The following is a 25235-nucleotide window of genomic DNA, read 5'->3' as shown; positions in this document are numbered from 1 at the left end:
TACTCAATATATTTTAGTGCTTTTTCCCCAATGAAACAGTTAATATTAATATTTCATCTCAAATTTACTCTTAAAAAGTTGTTTCCACATTGTAACTTATGGCCTCTTTTTTCACCAGCATTGTCAGCAGTTCCCTTTCCTACTATTATTGTGGCTTCTATTTTCCCTTGCATTCCTCTTGCATTCAGCTAATTTTTCTTAGGACTCAGTCTGTTAGAAAACTGACCACCAGCTAAGAGAGAAATTATTACATTTCTTAATAATTGACCTCAATAATATATCATTTAAATGGACCTTAGTTTCTCAGAATTCTGGTGTGAGATTTTTTTTCTCAGAATCATAAGGAAATTGTGAAAAAGGTTGCCATCTTGAATTTATTTTACACGAATGACCTCTAGAAGAAAAGTTTATGAAGATTTATACAATAAACTGTAATGTTGAAGTGTTTGGAATTAACTTTCCTGAACAAAGAATATAATTCATGCATTTCTCTATATTGCAATTTCACAAACAGGTGTGAGAAATGGCCTTGGAAGGAGTGAATCAAAGATGGCAGCACAATCTTTTTGGTAGAATATTACTGCATCTGCTAAAAGGCTCCATGGAACCTGAAGGTAATGGCATAAATATATATAGAGAGAAACTCAGTATCATTTTTCTCACTAAAGTTGAAGTGTCTTTATGCTAGTAAAAAATCAGAATAAAGTTTGCTTAGCAGTACCCAGATATATTTGCTATATGAAGGACCTACTAAAAGAATTTTGAGAGAGGCAGATTTTCTTTTCTAAAACTTGATGATGAGAATCGCTTTCTTTAAAGAGACAACAACGTGTCTATGGGAAGCAGGCGGCCTAACTTTCTGGTAACTTACAACACAAAGGGACATACACACTCTTTGTTCCATGTGCTCAGACATTAATGAAAGTCCCATACAAGGCCTGAGAGAAAGACAGAGCTCTAAGTACTAAATAGATGTGTATACACTCATTTGAATGGTAATACTAAAATGTTGATTTGTTACTATAATGAACGTTCTTCTTGTAAGCCTCCCTAATAAAGTCGTATTCTGCTAAACTGGCAACTATAAGTAAGCACAAGGTGCTTGTATTCTAAGAAACATGAAATTAAAATGATTTCTAAAGGACTCCACTTAAACTTCAGACTGAAATCCTGAATAAGCTAAGATAATGTGAGAGCAGAAAATTCCAGCTAAAGCTCAGAGGAAGGTATTCTTTTGGATTTTCTAGGTCTGCAAGTCGGTCTCACCAAGTTTTTAAATCATCGAAGTAAAAGGATACAAGATGAACACCATCTGAACACTGCGGATCTATCAAATTCTCATTTGCGCTTTTAAAAATACTGGAAATCTCAGAAATAATAAAACATTTCTTAAATAGGTCACATCCACTTCCCACTGATTCAAATATTAAAACATTACCATACTAGCATCCTATTGCCAATGATTTTCATATTTTGAAAAGTAACTGCAGAATGAAATAAAATCAAATTGAGGATGGCCAAGATTAATAATTTTTAACATTAAAGACTATTCTTGGCTGTTCTATTGAGATCTGAAATTATGCAACATGTAAAACTTTACTTTTTAACTGCCACAGAGAAAATTATACATTGGCTGAGATGTCTTGCATTCCGGAAATCTGAGGGGGGGAAATGTATTCTTGGACTGAGACCTTGCACAATCCATCAGGTTCCTGCCCACGGCAAATCTGTCCAGTCAAGTCTAAGAATAGGAGTTTTAAAATGGCTACATCCACATAACTGTTACTATAGCCACAGAAACATGCAGCTATGATTACTGAATTTAATGAATAACAATGTAAGTAATACAGTATGATCGTACCACAAAAGCAGCGAGACTCCTTGGGGGCGAATCCCAATCAAAGCAACTATTAACGTAGTATGCAGCATTTACCAGCACCATGACACAATGTTTCATTCTAACAAAGTTTCTTAGTAGCAGCTGTAAGGAACATAAAAACATTATTAGAATTTGCAAGACTAAAAACCATCACATATGCTGCAAAATTCTTCAAGCTTACTGTAATTTACAAATGATCGAGAAAGTCAATAAAGTTACAAGAACATTCTAAGCAATTTGGCTTAGAAGTTACAAGAAAAGAGGTATCTTTGGAGAAAATGCAAAGAACTGAATTAAAAGAGCAACTTATTAGCTAAATTCATTTTCTTATAAATTATCAAATAGGTTTGGACTACCTTTGATTGAAAGGAAAAAAATTCTAACAGGCTAAATAATTTTTTTTTTGCTACTTACTATGAATCTTAAATATATTTCAAACTCTTAAATCTTATCATGGTTTTAAAATTCATTAAATGCTTTAATTTCAAGATATTTCTAAGTGAAATGGATAAGTTGGTAATGTTTTTATTTAGGGTCTTAGGAAAAAACCTGTCAAGTTTTGCTATATTATAGAAAGCAAATTTCTCACTTTTCTGGTATGAACTCCCCCCAGTTCCCTTTCATACTATATCTCTTTCCCCCATTATAATAATAACTGATACACTGATATTGCTAGGCTGTTTTCTCATTGCTTTTCATAATTTGGGAGTTAGGGAAAAATTTATGGTAAGCGGGTATTTACAGAATCTCTTATTTAAAAATAAGCACTTGGGAATAGATATAATTTAAATTAAAATTTAAAAATATGGCATGACTACAACTGTAAAAAGAATAGCTTATACATTAAATGGTAGTTTGAAAAACACACTGCTATACTAATAATTAGGACAATCATATGCCTGCAGTTTAATATTTTGCTACTTCCAAATATACTTCATTACCAATCTGGTATTTTAAAGACGTAGTTATGTAAAGTATGTACAGTTTACTGATGTCATATGAAAAAATATGCATGTGTAAATATATATGCATGTACGTGTATGCCACTTTCAACAATTTTTAAAAACTGAAATTCCTCTTAAGCAAAGTAAAAGATCTCCTTATTTGTTTTTCTTCTTGGTCCTTGATCACTTTCCTTTAAGTGCTACTTTTATTACCTTTATCTATAAATGTGGAGTAATGTCATCTGCATTTCTATTAAGGTAGATACTGCATTTGTGACTCATGTACTATCTTTAGACTACCAAAGAGCCCACTGTTTATTGAAAGCTGATTCGATTAAAACATTTTTTTCAGCTTTCTAATAGCACAGAAAAATTTTAAATAGTCCAAGACACAAATAAGTTCAGGAAACTTTAAAGCTATAACAAATGCACTTTGTTTTAGCTCTGTTATTTGGAAGTGAACATTTTTAAAAAGGGGTGGCTTAGTACTTTTTCTTAACTTAAAATTCAACCTAATATAAATTGCCAGTGATTTTCTTTCATGACAGAAAAATCAGGTTTCCTGATGTTTTAATATTCTTAGCTACAAATGCCAATGAGAGTTCATTTATAAAAGTCACAGCTAAAAATTTAATTGAAAGGAAGGTGTTCCTTAGAGGATGGAGCCTTCTCTTCATCTGGACGGGAGAGAAGAGTTTTTCAATGGGCTCGTCTTACACGCACCTGCAACATACCTGTGGGTGGTCTGGACATATATCTGAACCTCAATTTTGGTGTTCTCATTTACACATTCCATGGCAATCAAACTGCATTTTACGTTCAAAAAAAACGATCACTCGTTTGCTAACGCGTGAATATATATCCAAAAAATGCAGTCCCTACCGTCTCCCCTTTCCTTCCTGACCACCCCCATCCAACTTATTTGTTTGGTATTTTCCTCGTTTGATCTTTTAAAGAAAGGGAGAAAGAAAGAAAAAGAAAGAAAGAACCATTTTTACATAAGTATATGATAAAAAATTCCAGTCTTCCCCCGCCCCACTCTGTGTACCTCCAAAGTTTATTTGAGGTTATTTAGATGTTTTCCAGATAGAATCAGGGCTTCCCAGAGGGATTAATCTTTCTTTGTTTTTTACCTGTTTAGAGAGTCTGTTTTCCTCTTCAATGTACTTCTGTTCTTTGGGTGTTAACGTTCGTAAGCTGGCTTTCACCTATGTACCAACACATGTGTCTGTTATGGATAAATATATTACAGTGGTGCACAAGTTTGTTTTTTTTTCCCACTCAATTCAATTTGCAATAATTTCTAAAGTTTCAAAGTCCTGGCTGCTGTGCCCATAAAAGATAACTGTGCACAGTCACCCACGCCCGCGCGTCCAGGCAGTGGCCGCAGCCCGGCCGCCGCGGTGGCCAGCCCTGACAGCGTGTGGCTGTGCCAGGCAGTGGCAGAAGCGTATTCTCCAGGACACATCAAGGTTTCGAGAGAATGAGGAATGACAGAAATTCTCTACGAATCAGGAACAAAAGCTTTCATGCAACCGAACTCTTTAGCAGTACAAAAAAGCCAAAGTTAAGACTTACAGCATTAAAAATCACATCTATTTCAAGATAGATGACCCCCTTTGTTGGCCCTGTCAGCTGCTTGTTTTTCAAGACGTAGGCTCTCTGTTCACCATTTTGAATCTGCGGGAAAAGGACATGACAGCCGTCTGTCTCACGGTCTCCGCTGAATACACTCCCCCGGCGACCCCTGACCCCCAGCTGCCGCAACTGACAGAGAACCCAAAACAACTGTGGCAATTCTGACAAGTACCTGTTCATTACCAGGATCAAGTCTGTCAGGAAAAATTAACCATCATGGGATTCAACATGGCCGGGAATTGAGTATGTTAAAATTTTTAGTGTTCTTATTACAGATCTCGGTTGAGAAATGACAGACATAGAGCTGAGGCTTTTTTTTTTTTTTTTTTCTCTTCCCCTGGAACAAAACCACCGCAGAGCAAGGCGTCAGGTGAACAAAACTTACAGACAGCAACGGAATCGCAACTTTGCCCAGGAAGTCCGCACTTCGATCCCGGTCCTCATCGTACACTGTCACTTCGAGCACCGAATGGATATCTTTAATGTTGCTGCATTAATACATACACGTGGGGGGGGGGGAGAAAAAGGACTTCATCAGTGGGGAACGTGGTTTTGAAAATTTAGAGATTTCCAACCAGTGTTGTGCTGTCTACGTTTTTATGCATGCTGTAGGCATCCACGCATACACAAGGCAGAATCGCTGACAGAATTTCCCATGATGCATCTTAGGCTGTGGTGATGGTTCTATTATCTGGAATTTTGAATAAACGGAATCAATTCAAGCCATGCTTTTTAAATGAAATATAATTTTCCATTTGGGTGGGCCACAGGATAAGTCATTGTAAAAGAAATCAATGAGACACATGCTTTTTTTAGATTTTTCCTTCTCATTGTCACCATCATTTCTATCTCCCCATTAGCCTCACATAAAACACAGTGAGATTGGATTTGGCAAGAGCCAAGATATATTTTAAATAATTCTTCTTTATAATAATAGGATTTTCCCCTTTCTTAGTTTTTTTTACAACTCTTACCAAAACATTGACTTAATTTCCGTTAGATTTATAGTAAAAATCAACACAGAAAGCAGAACGGAGAAAATGAAACATTTATAGCTATTGTACCAACTTGGGATAAAGAAATCAAGTAGTGTTCCTTTACATTTCAGACAACTTATGTTAATAAACAACTGTATGAGCTCTTCATATTTTTGTTTTTGGAAAAATAAGCTCAAATTATTGATAGCATTTATTGTTTGATTAAACTGTTTACCAAGAAAACAAAAAATGAATATATTCATTACTGAAAAACGACAACTACATATGAGAAGAGGCTTTATCAGGGTACAATCAATTAATGGCTTTGATAATAATCAAACCTATTCATTCAATTATGCATTCCAAAGAAAAACACTCTCCACAAGCTCTTTTGGAGTGCAATTTTCCTGACCAGGCTTTCATATCTCATAAAAATGTGGAATTCCTTAAAAGTAAATTGGTCAGATAATTAAAGCTGATTAGTTACTGGCTAAGCAGAGAAATTACAAGAAATTAATGAGGAATTTAGCAGTTTTTCATACAAAAAAATAAAGCCATGTTAGAAAACTTTTAAGAAGTACTTCTTTTTGGAGAGTTTTCCTTTGTTCAGTGTTCATTTCTAAAGCTCCGTCAAAAAAACAAACTGAGGAGGTACTATAGTGTAGCATCGTCAGTTCTTAACAGTGCATGGCTAAAAAGATTTACAAACTTTTTAAAACAAGAGGAAAATTAACCCAAAGTGTGTTTTGGTATCTAGGACAATACTTAATATTCTTATTGTGCTAAAATGAAATAGACCAAAACTAAAGCATCTGCCAAATTTGTGGCTGGATTGTTTGCTGATTTCAGCAATGGAACAAATAGAGCTTTGTCCTCATGGTGTCAATGCAATTGGGGAGAATTTCAATAGAAAGTATAAAAGGAAGACGCAGTATAGCAATTCAGTTAATGGGAGAAAAATCCTTAGTCAAACAATTTAAAAAGCACAGTTTAAAACAATGTCTGTGGAAAAAAAAAAAAGAAAAATGGCATCCTCTTTTCCACAGGTTTCCCTAACAGGAAGGTAGGCAGTCATGAAATTCATTGCTGTGAGCAAAAGGCAGCCCAGATGCATTGAGCTGTTAATCAGTTAAGAAAAAACACAAATCTCAAAATTAAATATCATTTAACAGCATTTCAAAATAAGCTCAAAGCAATGACTACTTACAATGTGAAGACTTTGTTCCATTCGGGATTGAGATTTTTGTAGACAGTGTGTGTTAGCAGCCTATCATTGTTCAACTCCACTACGCAAAATGGGTCACTTTTACCTAGAAGAGATGTTGGGTAAACATTTTTAGTACAAAAAGCTCCCATAGTTCATAGTTTCATGTCATCACAATATCTCTCTACCAGAAAGATTTATAGTAAACAAAATGAGGCACAATTTTAAAATTAAAAAAAAAAGCACATCAAAATAGAGTTCTGTTGGAGCTAACCATACTTCTAGATGTAAATGGATGACGTTAATTGTTATGGTTAATCACGATTTAGAACCTTAAAAAAGTAAGGAAGACTAGATTGTGTAGCTGACATTTCAGGTGCAACTTTTTTTTTCCTTTTTAAAAATGTTTTTATTGAGAAATATCCACACACATTTAGTTGGCCCTATTATACAATCAATGGCTCACAATATCATCACACAGTTGTGTATTCATCACCATGATCCTTTTTTAGAACATTTGCATCACTCCAGAAAAAGAAATAAAAAGAAAAAAAAAGAACTCATATATCCCAAACCCCTTGTCCCTCTCTCTCACTGACCCAGAGTATCTCAATCTACCCAGTTTTTACCCTTTATCTCCCCCTATTATTTATTTATTTTTATCCTTTTTTTTTCCTTTTTACTCATCTGTCCATACTCTGTATAAAAGAAGCATCAGACATCAGGTTTCCACAATCACACAGTCACATGGTAAAAGCCATATAGTTATACAGTCTTTTTCAAGAGTCAAGGCTACTGGAACACAGGTCAACAGTTTCAGGTACTTCCCTCTAGACACTCCACTACACCATAAACTAAGAAGGGATACCTATATTATGGTAGTTTACCCTCCAGGATAAACTCTTGGCTCTCTTTGAAATCTCTCAGTCACTGAAAGTTTATTTTGTCTCATTTCTCTCTATTCTTTCCTTTATTTTAATCACATAGTTGTATATTCATCATCATGATCATTTCTTAGAACATTTGCATCAATTCAGAAAAAGAAATAAAAAGAAAATAGAAAAAAATTCATACATATCAGGTGCAACTTTTAAAAATAAAAATAATAAGATAAAATTCCCAACTGTGAGGGAAAATTTGATGCATGTCCATCACTAAACCTGTTTTAATTTCATTCTGTAGTGACCATTTGAAAGGCTCAGCCCTTTTACTCATGCATATGCTTTTCAACTCATCAGATTCATTAGTAAGTTGTAACAGGAATTCCTAAACAAGTTTATTTTGGGAAAACTGCTATACTGCCATTTTATACAATTAGAAAATTTTAATCTAATGACCCAGATTGGATTACTCTCTTCTGAAATAACTACAGCATCAGAAGGAGGTAAATTAGAACTTCCTAGGCAGAGAAAATTCTGTCATTTGAAACTTAACATCAGCAATCAATCTGCATGTTAAAGAGCAGTATTTTTCCAGCCTACTGGGAATAAAGGATTTGGAAGTTATCATCTGTTTACAGCAATCTGCCCTGCCACAGTCAAATCTCTTTTACTCGGCAATTACATTTTGTGATGCTCCCAATATTTTTTGTAATGTCATGCTCTAATTTATAAGAACTCATAAAGTCAGAGGCTCTAAGGGGGCAACATTAATGATATTAACGTGGTATGTAATTTGTTTGATACCTTATACAAATGACAATGAAATCAATATTTAGACAAAGCTGTCCAGAGGTCATATCTTTTAAACTTCAATATTGATTTAGACTACATAAGAGGTTAATGTGCATATTATTAACTTTAATGATAAAGAATAATTGTTTTAAATGCATCGTGAATTGTAGTCATAGTAGTTTACACTTCTGTGAAAGCTTAAATATCATTGAAGATTTTCAATTAAATTTTAATGGGAAGGAATTCATTAGCTACCGGTGACAGATAAGCTATGCATTCTCATATAGCACTGTATTTACTTTCGATATTTTAATTCTTAAAATAAGCTGTACAAACTTTGACTCCCTTTAATTTAATTTGTTCATTTTATATTAAAAAAGAGATTTACTTTAAGCATGTTAGTTCAGTGACTTCCAATACCCCAGGATAATTGCATACTCTAACATTATGGTAGTCTCTTCAAGTTTTGGTCTTCGGAATAATTTTCAGTAAAGAATAGAGGATTGAAAGCCTTAGAGGTCTGGTGAAAATTTTACCTCTGGCTATGAATCTGTATTATCTTTTTTTCTTACCACCTTTTTATTTTCTCTTGCCCTACTTGCCACCATCCCCACTTCCAATTCGCACACAGATGGTATTGAAAAAAGGAATATTTTGTTCATTAAAATAGAATGCAATGGGTTTTATTTGGTATAACTTTATTTTCTTCCATAGAATTGAGGTTAAAATATATATATATGAAGCAGACTCGTGCAGTTGCTAAAACCTCTCTTATTCTTGAGGCTCACGTTAATTATCTATGTTTTGTCTAGCTTTCTTACAGGGTGCTATGGACATAAACAAAAGAACAGAGACCATAAACTTCACCTCATATAAGTTCATAAAAGGGTTGGAAAGATAAAGCATATCTACTTGTAATAACCAGAGAGAAAATTAAAGCCATATTTATGATATAATCCCATCCCAAAGTAGTAACTACTTTTCTTTCACTGTAGACAAAACTTTAGATTAAATGATTGGCTTTGGAAATACTCAAAGAAGAGTAACTCTCACATTCTCCCTTGAACCTTCTTTTAATTTTCTTCATACATATGTACATTCATTTTAATCTTAACCCAATCCAAGAGACTATATAAAGATAAAATTCCCCAGCATTACCATTCCCTCATTTTTAGTTGCTTTATTTTAATTAGTATTTTATTTCAATTGATTTGGTTTCATAAGCATTCAAGTGATCAATGTGTAATAGATTCAGTCAAAATAAAAACTGCACCTCTGCCTCAAATGCAAAACACAACAACAAACGCCAGAGATCTGTATCTGCAGAAAAAATTCCTAAAATCAGAGAAGCGAAATAAAATTTTCCACTTGATTCTTTTTCTTTCAGAAATTATATTCAATTGTGTAAAAGAGCTATCACTTTTACCTAACTACATGGAAAGTCTCCCAAATCACTACCTTCTTCATTACTATATCTTTATTTGGTGATCAAAAGAAGATCTGGAGTCAGGGCTGAAAGACCTTAAGGAAACAAAATCTGTTCGTAATGTCTGATGCCTTCCACATCTTGTTAAAGACACAAATCAACCAACCTAGCACACGTATCAAACCCTCTGCAGATGAGAGAGTGGACCAGCCATCTTTTATGTCCATTTCGTTTGTTATTTCTCACCATTGTTCTGGCAAAAACCAATATTGGACCATCCATCAATATTCACATCACCTATTCTTTCAGTCAATCTTTTCTACTGAAATGAAGGCGTTAAAGCAGCAGAGACATTACCACAGCAAAAACAGCATGAACACTCCCTGTAGCCCCTTCCTAGCCATTTTCCTATTCCGAATTCCAGTTACCATCATTTACAAAATTACTCCCCATCCTATCTTATAACTTGAAATGGGTAAGCGACATAACCTCTAAGAGACTATGTTAGACCCTATGTGGGACATATGGAGTTACAGTAAAAAAGAGGGTGCACAGGTGGTTGGGTGGCAGAATGCTCGCCTTCCACGCGGGAAACCTGGGCTTGATTCTGGACCAAGCACCCAAGAAAAAAAAAAAGGAGCCATTGACCTAAGTTAGACCAAACTACTATTTAGCCTGTCCTTAATTTACACTGATTTTTCTCAGTCTGTAATCTATTGTTCTTATTCTGTTTACAGTTATGTTAAGGACTCAACTTTGGTCAGTGACATGAATCAGTCTTTAAATCCATGTAAATTCTGTAATTCTATCCTTCTCTTCAACCTTATTCTCAACTTCAAAACCTTTGATGTCTTCCCAAAGCCTATTAGTTAAAACCATATTATATGGTATGGCATAGAGTCTTACATGGCATATAGCCTTAACTACAAGTGCAAAGCCCCTGAGCTCCTTACTTGAGCTGCCTTATACATACACAGTCTTAAACACTCTAGGGCACTGGGTGTTGTGGCAATAAAGTTCAAGGTGACAGGAGAGTGGTGTGGGGGAAAGGCCTGGTTCTGGGGGTTAAGGTGGGATTGAATACTTACGACATGACCTTGGGCCTGTTCCCTAACAAATAAAATAGTGAGAGTAATTTGCTGTTCCACAATGACTCTGCAAATTAGAGGTAAAAATTAGAATATAAGTAGCAAAATGTCTACAGACTAGCAGAATATCAAATAATAGTTGCTCATGGTACTGTCTTTTCAAATAAATATCTAAAACATAGTAATGTGCTTTGAAGTGCACAAATAATAGGGAACAACTCACATCTTGGGCTAAATCTCCTGGTCAAAACAATAAATAATTGTAAAATATTTTATAGAAAATAGCAAATAAAGTGATAATTATGGATATTTTATTATAAGTCCAACACTATGCTTTTCATTTCCTGCCAAAATTCATGACTACTCAGTAAGAAAAGTACTTTTCCTATCCCCATTTTACAGATGAGGAAACTGAGGTTGGGAGATGATATAACTCACTGGTTTACACAAAGTGAAAGTGGTTGGAAGTTGGTACTCAAACTCAGGTCTGTCAGATTTTCAGACCCTAGCTCTGCCACTATGATCCACACTCCCTTAATGAAATGCCTTTAAACGTAAGCCACTGGGCAAGATCTTTTCCAATAAGTGTGTCATATCTTAGTGGCCAGTAGGTCAGACCCATGGGAACAGGTAGGTAACATTTTGATATAGATTAATTCATTAAATGAATCTTTATTGAGTGCCTATCATGTATCAGTGTTCTATGTACATGGAGACCACAGCACATAAAACAATAAAAAAAAATTCCCTGGCCTGATGGAGTTTATGTTCAGGAAGAAGACAGTCTAATAAATAAGTACATTTTATAGTATTTTAGAAGGAACTAGGTACTATGGAGAAAATTAAAGGCGGGAAGGATAAAGAGGTATCCCACCGCATACCTTGTGGTGGTATGTGGGCACAATTTTTAAAGAGTTGCCTGGAAGTGACTTTTGAGCAAAGAAATGATGCAGGTGAGGGAGTGAGCCTTGGGTTTCCTGCAGATAACAGCTCATAGAAAGATCCAGAGAGGTGGCTTTGCCTGAAGTTTCCAGGAATATACCCAGCAAGCCAGTGTGGTTGGAGGAAGAAATTAGGGAGGGCAGAGATGAGTAGTAGATGATGGGGCCAGAGAGGTACCAGGAGGGTGGCAGGACTTGGTAAGGACCTGGCTTTCAATCTACGAGAGTTTTGAGTTGAAGAAAGACATGATCTGATGGCTGCTGCTTGGAGAATAAGGTAGAGAGAGGGCAATGGAGGGAGAAGAGTTGAGAGGCTTTTGAGATGATGGAAAGCAGCCGGATCCTGGGTACATTTTGAAAGTAGAGCCAACAGAATTTGCAGGTGTCAATACTGAAAATCAAATATACCCTGATATTATTACTTGTAGATATAAAACAATTCATTGAGTTTCGCCAAGCCTGTCCTTCTTTCCAAGGAAAGTAAATTATGTTCAGCAAGGTGCTCAAACTGGATATCTCTCGAATATGTAGGTGAGGAAAAAGTAGGCACTTTAATGTTTAATTTCTATTCATCTTTTCCTTGTAAAAGCTATCTTTTTACAGTTCTCAGTAATGCTTGCCATCATGTTATTTTTGACTAGTTTAGAAAGTCCCTTTTTTTCCTAATTCCAAGGGCAGTTTAAATTAACAGCCATTTCCACCAAAATAGTAGTAAACGTACAATATTAAATTCTATAAATTTACCACTAAAAAGGCATACACCATCATTTTATTTTAAAGATGTGGCTACACATAGTTAATGTGCTTATCTGGTTTGCTAAATGATGCTTTAAATGACTGGCTTTTCAGTCCCTAAATGTTGCTGCCTTGATTATCTGCCACTTAAACAAAAACAATCACAGATATACTAGTGATGGACCTAACCATCAATTACCTCCTTAATTATTCCTTCCTTTCATCCTTTTATCGGTTAATTTGGATCCTGTGATACGCAGATCTGCTTGCTGAGAGTAAGGCTGATCTAAGAGGGAGTGTGAACGTCTACGAAGTATAATATTATGCAGAATTCCAGAAAGTGATGCAAAGTGTTCCCCTATAATCCTTTATTTCATACCCTCTAACTGGAAGTGCAAGGAATGAACGCAGTATCAAAAGATGAGGTGCATTTTTTTAAAGATAATTTTTGGTTATTTAAGGAGCCTCAATGCACGGAACACAGATTTTATAATCACTTGTCTCCCTCTCACTCACCCCTGTCATGGGACTTAAAACAGACCTGTGGGTACCAAGTGGTTTTTTCTTAATTTCCATCTCATTGGCTAAAAATCACCTATCCTTCTCCTTAAGAGTACTAGAAAAACTGGAGAGTTTGGTTTGGATGGAAGATAGAAATGGCCGCAGTTCTGGGTGGGGTTGGTGGCAGTGGGATTGGTTTTGCTAACAATCATAACAGCTAGAAGGGAATCCTGGCCTTCCATAAGAGTATGGCAATTTTCCATGTTGCCAATTTTCTAGTGAGAAATAGGAATGCCTTTTGAAGCATTCCTTACTCATCAAGTGAGCAAGTACCCACCCCAGAATCATGATTAAAATACAGTCCAGCTCTCAAGGTACTCACAATCTAGTGGGCATGACAGACATGTAAATTTGTAACTGTAACGCAGGGCCAAAGTGCTGCAGTAAAGGTGAGTGAAGGGTGCAACGGGAGCAACAAGAAGAAGCAACAAGAATTCATTCCATAATTCTAGAACAGGAAAGGGGAAAAGGAAGAGAAGAAGTTTTCCCAGTGGAGAGGACCCCGATGATCTATGGTGATCACACATTTCTGTCGTCAACGTTTTTAGAAGTGAAGGACAACCACATAAAAAGAGGAGTTTAACAATTTATGATCAGGATTATTTATCTGAAATCTATCTATGTAACTCTTTAGTAAGGTCTCTATATTGCAAAAAACCCAGATATTATAATGCTACTATAAAATGAATGCCTAAAAGTATGATCCTAGTACATGGCCACAGATTAGCACCGATATTTTTATCCATACTCCAGTTAAATACTAAGAGTTTTTGTTTCCTATGGGTTTTATAGGATAACTCTCCTAGGGAATTAAAATTAGAAAAAGACTCTTATACCTTAACTCATAAAATTAAACCTATAACAGATTTTAAAGTATATATGCTATTATTTCAATTTCTCTTTTTAGCAAAAAGCCATTCCTACCAGAACAGAACAAAACAAACATCAAAATTGTCTCCAATGGGCATCTTCTCTGGCTCTCTTTAAAATCGCCCAGAAGGTGAAATGGGGTGCACCAAATGGGTAATTCTCTCTTAGTCCTTGTTCTTTGAGATCACAATCCTGACATGTGGATAAAGAACTGGGGGGAAGTCTGCCTCTCCTCTCCTCTCCTGCTACCTGTTTCGTAGGCAATTGGACAACCTCAGTTTGTGCAAACTACTGGTTTGGGCTTTAAAGTCACTCAAAAGATACTGAATGATATTCTTGCTCCCAGAATAGAGCTAATCCTGATCCATCAGTGGTGGGCTTTGTCCGGGATTATTTTGCTGCTGACAAGTAGCACAGTTTGTTGGATGTGATGTTACAAAAAATGTGGGTGTGGTGGGGAGGGCTCCATGATCACCTCTTTCTTGCCATGTCTCTGAAATCACAGGAGGCTTTCACAGCATGGAAACCAATTCATATCCATCAGAGCCATTTTGGGGGTTGTCTACCTTGCACAAATTAAGCTCTTTTCTTTAATTTCCTCAGTCGCCACAATTTGAAACAGCTATACCTTTATCTTTTTTTTTTTTTTTTTTACTATAATCAAGCTTGCCTCTGTCCTTTCTACAACCTGGAATTTCTAATCATAACATATAACAACGTTGCAGTTGAGGGACTTCCATAGAGTCCATCAGAATAAAAGGCAACGTATGTTGGAGACATCTTCCAGTCCTCCCCTTGTCACAGGAGATGGGGATTTGACCTTAGTCTTATTCATCAACTGACCTAAACATATTATAAACATCTGATTGGTAGAATTACATTAACTGACCCTCTTCGCTAGGTTCCTGCTGGGTCTGATTCTGAGATTGAGTGATAATCATAGGGCTTCTCTTTCATCACTAAGTCCCAAGGCAGGTTTCTTTGTGGCAGAAAAAAAAGTGACACCCTGGAGTTGTGGCTCTCAGCCCACTAGACTTAATACCCCCTTTTCATAATGATTTTGTAATGTCCCCTTTATTATCTGAAAATTAAACGAAACCAACCTTACTTAATTTAAAAATGTAATACGATGCCATAACTCTATTATAAATGAGGGCTTTGAAGAAAGCTGCTTACAATAAAATCACACATTGATTTATTTAACAAATATTTATTGAGGGGCTACTACGTGCCAGACCATACGAACATAAAAGGAAAGGCTCCTGTTCTCTCGGCACTTCCTTCTGTCAGGGTGGGAGGGGAAAAGAGAGTGAACAGTGAATGTAATAAGTAAACTATAGAGCGTGTTAGAGAGTGATATGGGTTAATGGAAAACAGGAAAAAATAGAGCAATGTAAGGGGTTTGAGGAGTTGGTGGATGGGGACAGCTTATAGATTTAACTGGGGCAGCTGGAGAAGGCCTCATGAGGAGGTGAGGTCGCAGCAAAGAGCAGAAGGAGATGAGAAAGTCAACCAAGTGGAAATTTGGGGGATAGTGGTCCAGGCAGAAGGAATAGGTGGAATACAGGCCTGGCATGCTCCAGGCCCACGAGGCAGGGGCTCAGTGAGCAAGAGGGTGGAACAGTAGAAGACATCAGAATGGTGATGGGAAGCCAGATCACAAGGTGCCCTGGAGGCCATCTTAAGCCTTTGCTGTGTAAAATGGGAGCCAGCTGCAAGGCTTGAGTAAGAAATATATATTTTAGGACGGAATCATGAAACAGATGTTAAACTTCATATGTCTATTTTTAGGTCATGCAGGACATAGGATGATTTCCATGATGTAAGACTGTCTAATGTTTGTAGACAATTTAGCATCCCTGATTTCCATCTGCCCAATGCCAGTAGTGCTTCCCAACCACTGTGACAACCAAAACTCCCTCCAAAATCTCCAAGACACCCAGGTGGGCACAACTGGCTGCCCCATCCCCCTCCTGAGCATCACCGCTGTACAGCAACGGCTCATAAACATTTCGGTCTCGGGAGCTCTTTCAGTCTTAAAAATTGAGGATCTCAATTTTTTTTTATTGTTTTTGTTTATGTGGCATACATTTATCAGTACTTACCATTTTAAAAATTAAAGAAGGGAACATTTAAAAATGTTATTCAAAAATAGCAATAATAAATTCATCATGTTAACATCAGAGTGATCAAATGTCTGAAAAACTATTGTACGCTCGTGAGAGAAGGAGAATGAAAAAGACAATTACCATCTTAGTTCTATGAAAATAGTTTTCACTTCACAGATCCTGGAAAGGGTCTCATGGATTCCCAGAGGACATACTTTGAGAACCAGGACTAAGAGCAGTAAAAATAAGTAAAGCTCCGTGTAAATGTGAGTTGATTTCCCTTGGGATCTAGAACTAAATGCAAAATAATATTTATAGGATTCTATATAACTAGACGTATCTTGATCCTAGAATTGAACCATCTTAATGTATGCTGGAAACCTTGAAATTCATGACAGAAGAAAGGCTAGTAAAATAAGACAGGTAAGAAGCTGGAAAAGAACAAGGAGGGGTACTATGGGATCTATAAAATGAGGAGAGGCTATGAAAGAATTCTGTTTAAACTTTAATAACAATGCAGCATAAGTTGTGTGAAAAACACTTAAAGACTTAACTTTCAATCCATATTTAATATAGCAACGTTGTGCAAGTGACTTGTTACAAGCTTAGAAACACAAAAGGTGTTTGATCAGGAGTGAGTATAAAAATATGTCATGAGCTCATTTGTTTTTGCAAGATATGTTATGGACCTGATAGATTCATTAGGACCCAAAATATGGATATATATATTCATTTAGTCTTCTCTGCAATGGAGCATGAAGTTTCAGATAATCTTCCCCATGAATAAATTAATTAACCAGAGAGATCTTTTTTACTGTGGGGTAAAATTCGTTTAGCCTTAAAAAAAATTAAGGACTATATTAAGTGATTAAAACTTTTTTTTAAATGAAAATACAACTGAAAATTGCCACGTGCCTTCCAAAATTTTGTTTGCATCTTCCTATTTGTTCATTTCCTCCTACAAAACAACATGGGGGAGTCCGCTATTCATCTTGGTATCTGATACAAGATTCCAGAATCTGAGGCCTGGAAAGAAACCTTAGGGGCCAAATCTGAAAGCTCATCTAGGGCTGGAATTCCCTCTGCCACGCAGGGTCCTTCAGAAGCTTCAGGCTGATGTGCCCTCCAACACTTCAATGATGGGTAGATCACCACCTCCACAGGAAAATTCTCATCTACTTTTGACAATAGCAATTTTAAAAACTGTTTCCTTATACAGTATACAAAATTATCTCTCTGCAATTTTGATCTATTTTGTGATTTGCCCTCTAAATAATTTGAAAATCTAAATGAAATAACAGGTCTAAAGTGGTGGCGCAGCATCAAGTACATAGAGAGTATGAAATTAGGTTCAGTACTTATACTCCTGGGCTGGATACTGTGCATGTCTTGCTACCTTCCAGTATCTTTCCCTCTAGTATAGAGACCAGAAAGCCCAAAGTGATATTTCCAGACTCCCTTGCAGCTAGGGGTGCAGAGGTGAAAGGTTTCACCAATCAGAAGTACTTACCCAAGATCTGAAATAAGAATTCGCTTAAATGAAAACATATGGTGCTCATTTTGCTGGTGCGGACTGCATGCAGGATTAGTTTAGGCAGTTATCACAGTATCTCCCCAACTTGCTAGTGTGGCAGAGACAGCAACCCTGGTTCTACCATGCGGCTTTAGCACTAAATTCCCAAAATTAGCTTAGAGTCCATTTTCTTAGGCTTTCCCTTCCACTGAAGTTTCTCTAATCCACTTAAAATCCCCTTCGGATTAAACTTCTGCTTAAATTTAGAAGGGAGTCAGCTCTCTGGACCTGAACCTTGGCTATTACCTTTTCGCCAGCTTCTATCTATACTCACCCCTTGGGACAACAAAAGAAATCATATTCACACAACATCTTCCTTTCTCCAGCTCTCTTATGGCTTCAGTCAACAGATCCAGGCCAAAGCATCCTTACTGTACACTTATGAGCTGGTTGTGTGTGTGTGTGTTCATCTTGGACAGGTCACTTAACCTCTCCATACCTCAGAGTTCTAATTTGTAAAGTGGGGACAATAAGAGTATGTATTAGTCTCTTGTGAGATTGTGACAATTCATACATCAAGTTCAGGGTAGTATCCAACCTGATAAGTGCTCAACAAATATTAGTCACCATTATTAGTGGTTTTTAATAATGATAGTTCTTTAAGCTATTCTAGAATGGCTTGATTTTTTTTTTTTTTCAAATGGCTTGATTTTCAAACCCTAGATATCCCAATTGAGAATATATTCTGGATAGTTTACCAATGTCTTTCCTTAAAGAGTAGCTTCCCAAACTAGAAAAACAGTACATATAACCCATTCAGAATAGAGTCCCACATGAACTTTTATCAATGTAACAAAATCGATAGAGGTGTGTTCACACTCATGGACCTTAAACTCAACTTCAACCCTAAAATCCTTTCCATATTTTCTACTGTTAAAGTAAGGCATTCCTGTTTTGTTCCCAGTTAAAACTTTGATCTATATATTTTAAAATTCATCTTGTTAAACTAAGCGTCTTATTCCAGTCTGTTGATATATATTTTTATCTTGGTGTTACATAAACTGAATTAACTGTCCCCCCAGCAAGTCTGATACAGAAGCAGTCAATTATCTCTTCAAAGTCATTAGCAAATATGTTGAACAAGTTAGATTAAGGGCAGAATCCTGTATCCCTCCACTTGGGAACCACCACTGATATCAATCCTTTAATAATACTTTAGGCTCAACTGTTCAATAATTTATGACTATAACTAGCTCAGCTATCATATAATTCAAATATCCATGTAGTAAGAGTTTATTTTTTCAAAACCTAGTTAAATCCATATTCTCTCTGCACCATGTCCCCGGTCCATCATTCTAGGAAATGAAGTGCTTATTTACACAACTATATTGTAACGTAACAAAATATAAAAAAGAGTTTCATCTTTAAACAATGATTCTAGCATCGGAAAGCATTTCTTCAAGCCCTAAGTGAAATCCCGGAGCTAGCCCTGCAAGCCAAATCAGCGATTCTCTAATTCTTTACTCAAAGCATCATTTTGTAATCTTAGTTCTACAGAACCCGATTAATTATTTTATAGTATTTCTCTTTCCTTCATTTCCTACTGATAGTGAGACCAGCACTTTCTCATGCCACAGTCCTTCACCTCTAGAGCATATCAAACCCATTTATTAACCTCTTTTGTCACTCCACCTCTTCTTCCAAAGCTGTATCTTCTAACCGTGTGCTCTGAATGTGAATCACAATGATTTCTGCAATTCCTGTAAAACACTGGTTCACACTCAGGCCTTCCTAGCACTTTAACTCAACTGTTGCTTTCATAACTATTTTTTACAAATATCTGATATCAACTGTTTGATTTTTAGAAGATCATTTTCAAATGTCTATAATTACAATCTGATTTGGTTTTAAAAATGGAATTAGTAAAGAAAGTAACTTTTATTTCTAGGTAAGACGTGGTGAAATAATAGAATGAAGAGCAATGATTTGCTTTTTTTCCTTGTGATGCCTTTATTTGTTGTTTCATTCTAAGAAAGATTAATATATAGTATTGAGACATTTAATGCGTGTGTTTTCTAAACTAGGTATATTAGCACAATTATTTCAGGAACAGGATATTTTTGATGCACTATAAATTGGATGAAATTTCTTCTCAAATACACTATTGGCTTAATAGTCTATAAACACTTATTCAGAGTGAATGGGAACAACATTATGTCATGTAATTGGAAATAAAGACATATTTTGCTTGGGAGATTTTTAAATTCATTGTGTGGGAGAATTACGGTTTTTGTTTGAAGCAATATAATTTCAGGTTAAAATAGTAAAAGTTAGGAAATTATGAATGGCATCTGCACATGGCCCTCTTTTATTTGGTAAATTATTTTATGCTTGATAATCTAGAAATATGGGAGATTTCTACCATATTTTACATACAGGTTAAAGAATATAGATTTTCTCTTCTTCCCACATAAGTTTAAAAGAATTATCATGAAATCAAAGGCTGCACTTATGAGATATCATCACTGTTGTTAAATATGATGCTTGCAATTAAAGGCAAATGTTATTAAAAATCTGAACTGCTCCAGGGCTGTGTGATGGTGGCTCAGCAGGTAGAGTTCTCGCCTGCCATGCTAGAGACACAGGTTCGATTTCCAGTGTCTACCCAAGCAAAAAAAAAAAAAATATATATATATATATATATATATATAAACTGCTCCATTTCTATAAAAGAAGCAATTTAGCTACCTTTTAAAACATTGTATTGTATTCTGACAGCCCTGCTAAGCAAAAATTGCATGTATCTTACTAACTTGCCACAGTAACATACTAAAAGTTTATTTTTTTTAAGGGGTAGTGTCTTGTCTATGTTACGTATATGTGCTTGGTTTTTCTCCAACTGTATGTGAAACTTTCAAAAGACAGACTCGCCTTTTTCTGTACAGCTGCCTTTTCATTTTTTTTTTTCTGTACATAGTCCCATAACGTTCAGGGAAAAACACCACGAATAATAAATCCAAATCTCCGTATAAAATATACCTTCATGACACACGCAAGCTGGAAATCACAGGAACCTATAAAAATGCAGGCAGTCTACTGATAATGAGGTCAGAAATACAAATAAATTTACTTTTAATGAAGACTGGAAGCGCAGTAATCAAAGTGTTAAAATTCATTTCATGCATCTCTCATTTGCTTCTTAGCTGATATTTACCACGCAATTCTGTGAGAAAGTAGAGGCCTGAGATGCTCCAGATAAATGGCTCAATTAATTGTACAGAGGTAGACCTCTTTGAGCCGAGCTGGAGCTGTGAGCTCTTTATTAAAAGCACTATTCTGTAGCCCATAACCTTGTTCCTTGACTCCTCTCTGGTTTCCAATTTAAACAAGTCCCCATGCGGCCTGCTCTAAAGGGCTTTGTCTCCCTGTCATTGTTAAGAGAGCTGAGGCATCCTGGAAGTGTGAAATCAGACCTCATGAGTTGAACGGTTCCCCAGGGAACGCCGGACTGCGCGGAAGGTCAAAGTCATGGGCTGGACCATCTAAAAGTGTCTGATCGCCGGTCTGTGACACAGCAAGTGGAGGGGGGGGGTTGGGGGGGGGAGGCTGAAGAGGACTGAAATTGAACACGTCTTAATTAAAGCCCACAGACAGCAAAACAAAATGTTTTCTAGGCAGCTTGTCAAACGGGACTTAAATTTAGCTCTGTTAATGAATCTGAGCCGCTAACTGTTATTTCTTAAGATAATAAGACTCTCACGGAAGCTGATAAAAAAACTGTAGCATGTCTTTTTCTGCTGTTTTGTTACTTAAATATTTTCCAACAATGAAGACAGTTTTCCTAAAGAAAAACATGGGAAAAGTCTACGCAAATCGAGGGGTAGTAAACATCTCTTAATAACGAGTAGGTTTTTAGACTGTGGAACTACAGATTTGCAAATCTTCGCGTGCAGCCCTGTTTTAGAAAAAGATATGCTCATTTAACAGGGCTATTTCAGTGACAGATTCTGTTCATTGTAAAATTCTCTCTTTTTCTCTTTCTCTCTTTTCTTATCAGCTCTTTTGTTTCTGAGAGAGATGGAGCATTAATTTGAGAGCGCAATTCACCTGGGAGAAGTTTTATATTAGTGTACCTTTAAATACGGTGAAAAGGTAGGGCATCTTTTGAAAGGGTTTCACAGTTCTCCCATATCACTGTTTCTGAAACTGAGTGGCTGATCTCCCTGGGGAAGCTGTGACCTCTTCTTGGGTAGCTCAAAAAAAAAACAACCCAGGGGAAAATGAAGGGGAGGGGCTGAGGAAAAGAACCCTTTTTTCTTTCTTCTCTTGGAACATGAAAGAACCAATAGGCCAGGTCTAAATACTCTGTAAAGAACGCCTCCCTTAATACAGGAGACATTAAATGGTCTGTTGAAAGCAGAAATTAGGCCCTGCTCAAGGAAAAACACAATTAGAAACTAAGAAAGAAATCCCAACATGAACTGTTTTCCACTGCCAAAAAGAAAAAAGAAAAAACATTTTTTTCCCCACTAGCCTTTCTCTTTTCACCATCCGCCCTATTTAAGGAGCATTTGATTTAGTGCTAGAAGTATCCTCCCCCGCAAACACAGGGCCAGACAATCTCTAGGTTTTACTTTGATGGTGCAAGAAAGATTAACCTTTTCACTGGTTAGTCAAAACGGAAGTAAGTTGTCCCGAGCAGTATTTCTCAGTTACTCGAACTTTCTCCCTCACCAAGGATTCAGCTGCCCAACTGTGAAAACCAGAGCGCCATTTTCTCAGTCTGTGAAAAGCTGCCCACAATTTGACTGAAACTTCAATCCACTCTTGTGTCTTGCTCAATGCATGTGTATGTGTGGGAGTTGTAAATTGAGGCCTTAACCACCCGAGTTAATCTCTTTTTGAAATCTGTATTAACCTTAATGATTTGAAGTGCACTGTCCAACACTGGGCTATTGAGATCGAAGAAAAAACTACCCTCGACCATCAACAGTTATTAGGGGCTTAACTGAAGTGACCTACTGTAGTAGTGGTTCAGCTGAACAAGGCTATAGCTTTTTGTGGAAAGGGAAAGAATTGAGGGTTTCATTAAAAAGTAATTTGTGCTTTATACTCACTCATTCAAAGAGAGTCTCAATTGCTCTTTATTCACACAGAGTTAATACAGTATCACAATGTTTCTCAATGAATGTGTGGTAACAAAAGAAAAATTTTACAATTTGAAAGGGAAAAATTCTTTGTCATGGTGGCAGTAAGATTGATGGCTACTTAAAAGATTATTATAGAATCTTTCTCTTCTGCGCTTGAGTTTAATGATGAAATATAATTTTTAAAATTTAGCTTAAACTGTGAAGTTCAGCTTCTTACCTTATGTTCAGATCATAATACATATTTTAAAAATAGAGCAAACTTGGCCAAATGTGAGTCTGAACTGTTAGACGTATCTAGAAAAAAGTTTCCTGAAGCCAACCAAGTATTTTATAGTAAAAGTCTCATTTATACCAGGTCAGAAAATACCCTTGTCTTAGTATAGAGAGTTTCAGTGATTTAAAATTTCCTTTTTCTATCCACAACACTTCTAAATGGATGCTAATCTGAGGATATGAAGACAGCATTGTTCACTCAATTCCCTCTTTCCAAACATGCTTAATATCTTTTAGCACTTGGCTATTATTATCCACTGAAATGAACATATTTTAAATGAACAAGTAAGAGATAAGGTATATGGAGAGCTTACATGTGTCCAAAATTTAATGACAAAAATCAGGAAGAATCTGTATATATAAAAGTATCTATCCTATCCAGAAGTGAAGAGTATTTTTTAAATTGGCAGTATGTTCAGACATTTCTGAGTTAAATATATGACCCTCAGTTTTTGCCACCATTACAAATGTCATAAGACCACAAAAGGTCCAAAAGTGAGCAAGGTCAAAGACTGAATTATCCTCATGCCCCTGAATAGTTCAACATCTCTTTTGTTCAATTCAGAGCACATTACATTATAAGGTCACTGCAGAATGAGGAATCATTAGATTTATAATCCCTAAAACTGGAGGGGGAAAAAAGGGAGAATCTGGTATTTAGTATTCCCCAAATTAATGTTCATTTTATCAAATTAAAATTATCTCTTTGAATCTCTAGGGAAAAGGCCATTGTTATTCACATTAATTTACATGGAATCATTAGGAAAGAAATATCTCTATTTTTCCCAGCTTTGAAAGAACATGTACTTTAACTTCCATAGTGGCATATAGGCCAACTGGGTTAACGTAGTTTGCATATTCATGAAGTTTTAAAAGCATGACAGCTTCTTTCCAAGAGAAGACAAACTCAAATAATTGCGTTTGACTTGTGTAATGGGCAGGTATCTGAGCTTTTGAAGTAAATGGTACTTGTATTTTTTCTATGAGAAATTATTGTGCCCACGTTAATTTAACTATAACCATAATGAAATAAAATTCATAAAAAAAGGAGAAAATGCATAAGCTTGAAATTCATTAATTATTTAGTACAAGGAGCCAAGTCATCACACATGTAAAGAAATCACAAGCTACCCTCTCTCCCACCAATTTCAGGTGTGCCTATTTTTAAAGAATATTTGACAGTTTTATTCTGTGGGTAACAAATGAGTTGATAACTACCTCTTTAAAGAAACTGTAAACTCCCGATATCTTTATTTTGTCATATATAAATAGTCATTTAGTAACATGCAGATATTAAAATTAGAGAATGTTGCCATTTTGGAGCAAATATCTGCTGTTTTAATTTTAAGGCATGCTATCTTTTAATTTGGTTTTGATTCTGGTTAAAGAATTAAACAAGGGCACAGAAACCATGTTATAGATGTGAAGATCCAAGGTTGGGCATTTCTTCCCTTCAAATAAATCAGCTACCTCCTTAGGATTATTTTTTTAATCATTGGCAATTGTAAGAGTATTTCCACAAATAATAAGTGGGTAATTTATTTCAGAACAGAAATTTTCACAAAAAAGTGGTTAAAGGGTGGGCCACGGTGAGTTTAGAAATTCAAACAATCAAAAAAAGCAGGCAGACTTCTTGCCTGCCATGCCGGAGACCCCGGTTCGGTTCCTGGTGCGTGCCCATGCCAAAAAAAAAAGTGGTTAAAGTTAGTCATCTCAAGACTCATTTAACATCCTCCAAACCTGTATGAAGTTAAACAATAAATGAATGGTCACATAATTGCAAACTCAAAAAATGGCTTAATTCTGGAAATTGATGAAATAATCATCAGGCCATTTGTTAACCTGTCATAATAATCCGAATCAAGAAGCTTTAAATATGCCAAGAGATGACTAATTTTAGGGTCTCTGAGGCCTGTTACTTGGTTTGAAAATTTAGTGCAATCTTGGTACTTACTTTAGACCCAAAATTATGGGTAGTGCTAAGAAATTTGGACAATTGAAGAATTGAATCAGTGATCCAAATACCAAGAGTTCATACCAAATTACTGACAATTATGCATCTGAGTTTTTTGGTGAACTATGTACTTAGATTTCATGTATATTCGAATTACAAGTGGTGTGATGCTATGATATCATCTGAGGGAAGTTGATACTGTCTGAGAGAAGATGATATCATGACATTATTCCAGAATACCGAAGTGACGGAACCTAGAAAAAAATAGTCCCCCAATGTTGACTGAACCTTGGAGAACCTT

The 25235-nt window shown here is 36.0% G+C and overlaps 1 protein-coding gene across 1 annotated transcript in view; it reads right to left on the bottom strand.

Moving 5' to 3' along the window:
• MCTP1 (multiple C2 and transmembrane domain containing 1) overlaps nt 1–25235 on the bottom strand; it is a 599962-nt gene that overhangs the window by 153574 nt on the left and 421153 nt on the right. The window contains exons 7-11 of the mRNA XM_077138660.1: nt 6646–6748; nt 4847–4949; nt 4402–4503; nt 3957–4031; nt 1862–1981 (exon numbers count right to left, since the gene is read on the bottom strand). Of these exons, the coding sequence (XP_076994775.1) occupies nt 1862–1981; nt 3957–4031; nt 4402–4503; nt 4847–4949; nt 6646–6748 (503 nt within the window). The remainder of the gene's footprint in view (nt 1–1861; nt 1982–3956; nt 4032–4401; nt 4504–4846; nt 4950–6645; nt 6749–25235) is intronic.

The sequence above is a fragment of the Tamandua tetradactyla genome, chromosome 21, assembly GCF_023851605.1.
Source record: "Tamandua tetradactyla isolate mTamTet1 chromosome 21, mTamTet1.pri, whole genome shotgun sequence".
NCBI lineage: Eukaryota > Metazoa > Chordata > Mammalia > Pilosa > Myrmecophagidae > Tamandua > Tamandua tetradactyla.
Note: the sequence above shows the minus strand (reverse complement) of the source record. Positions and strands in the feature narration are given on the sequence as shown.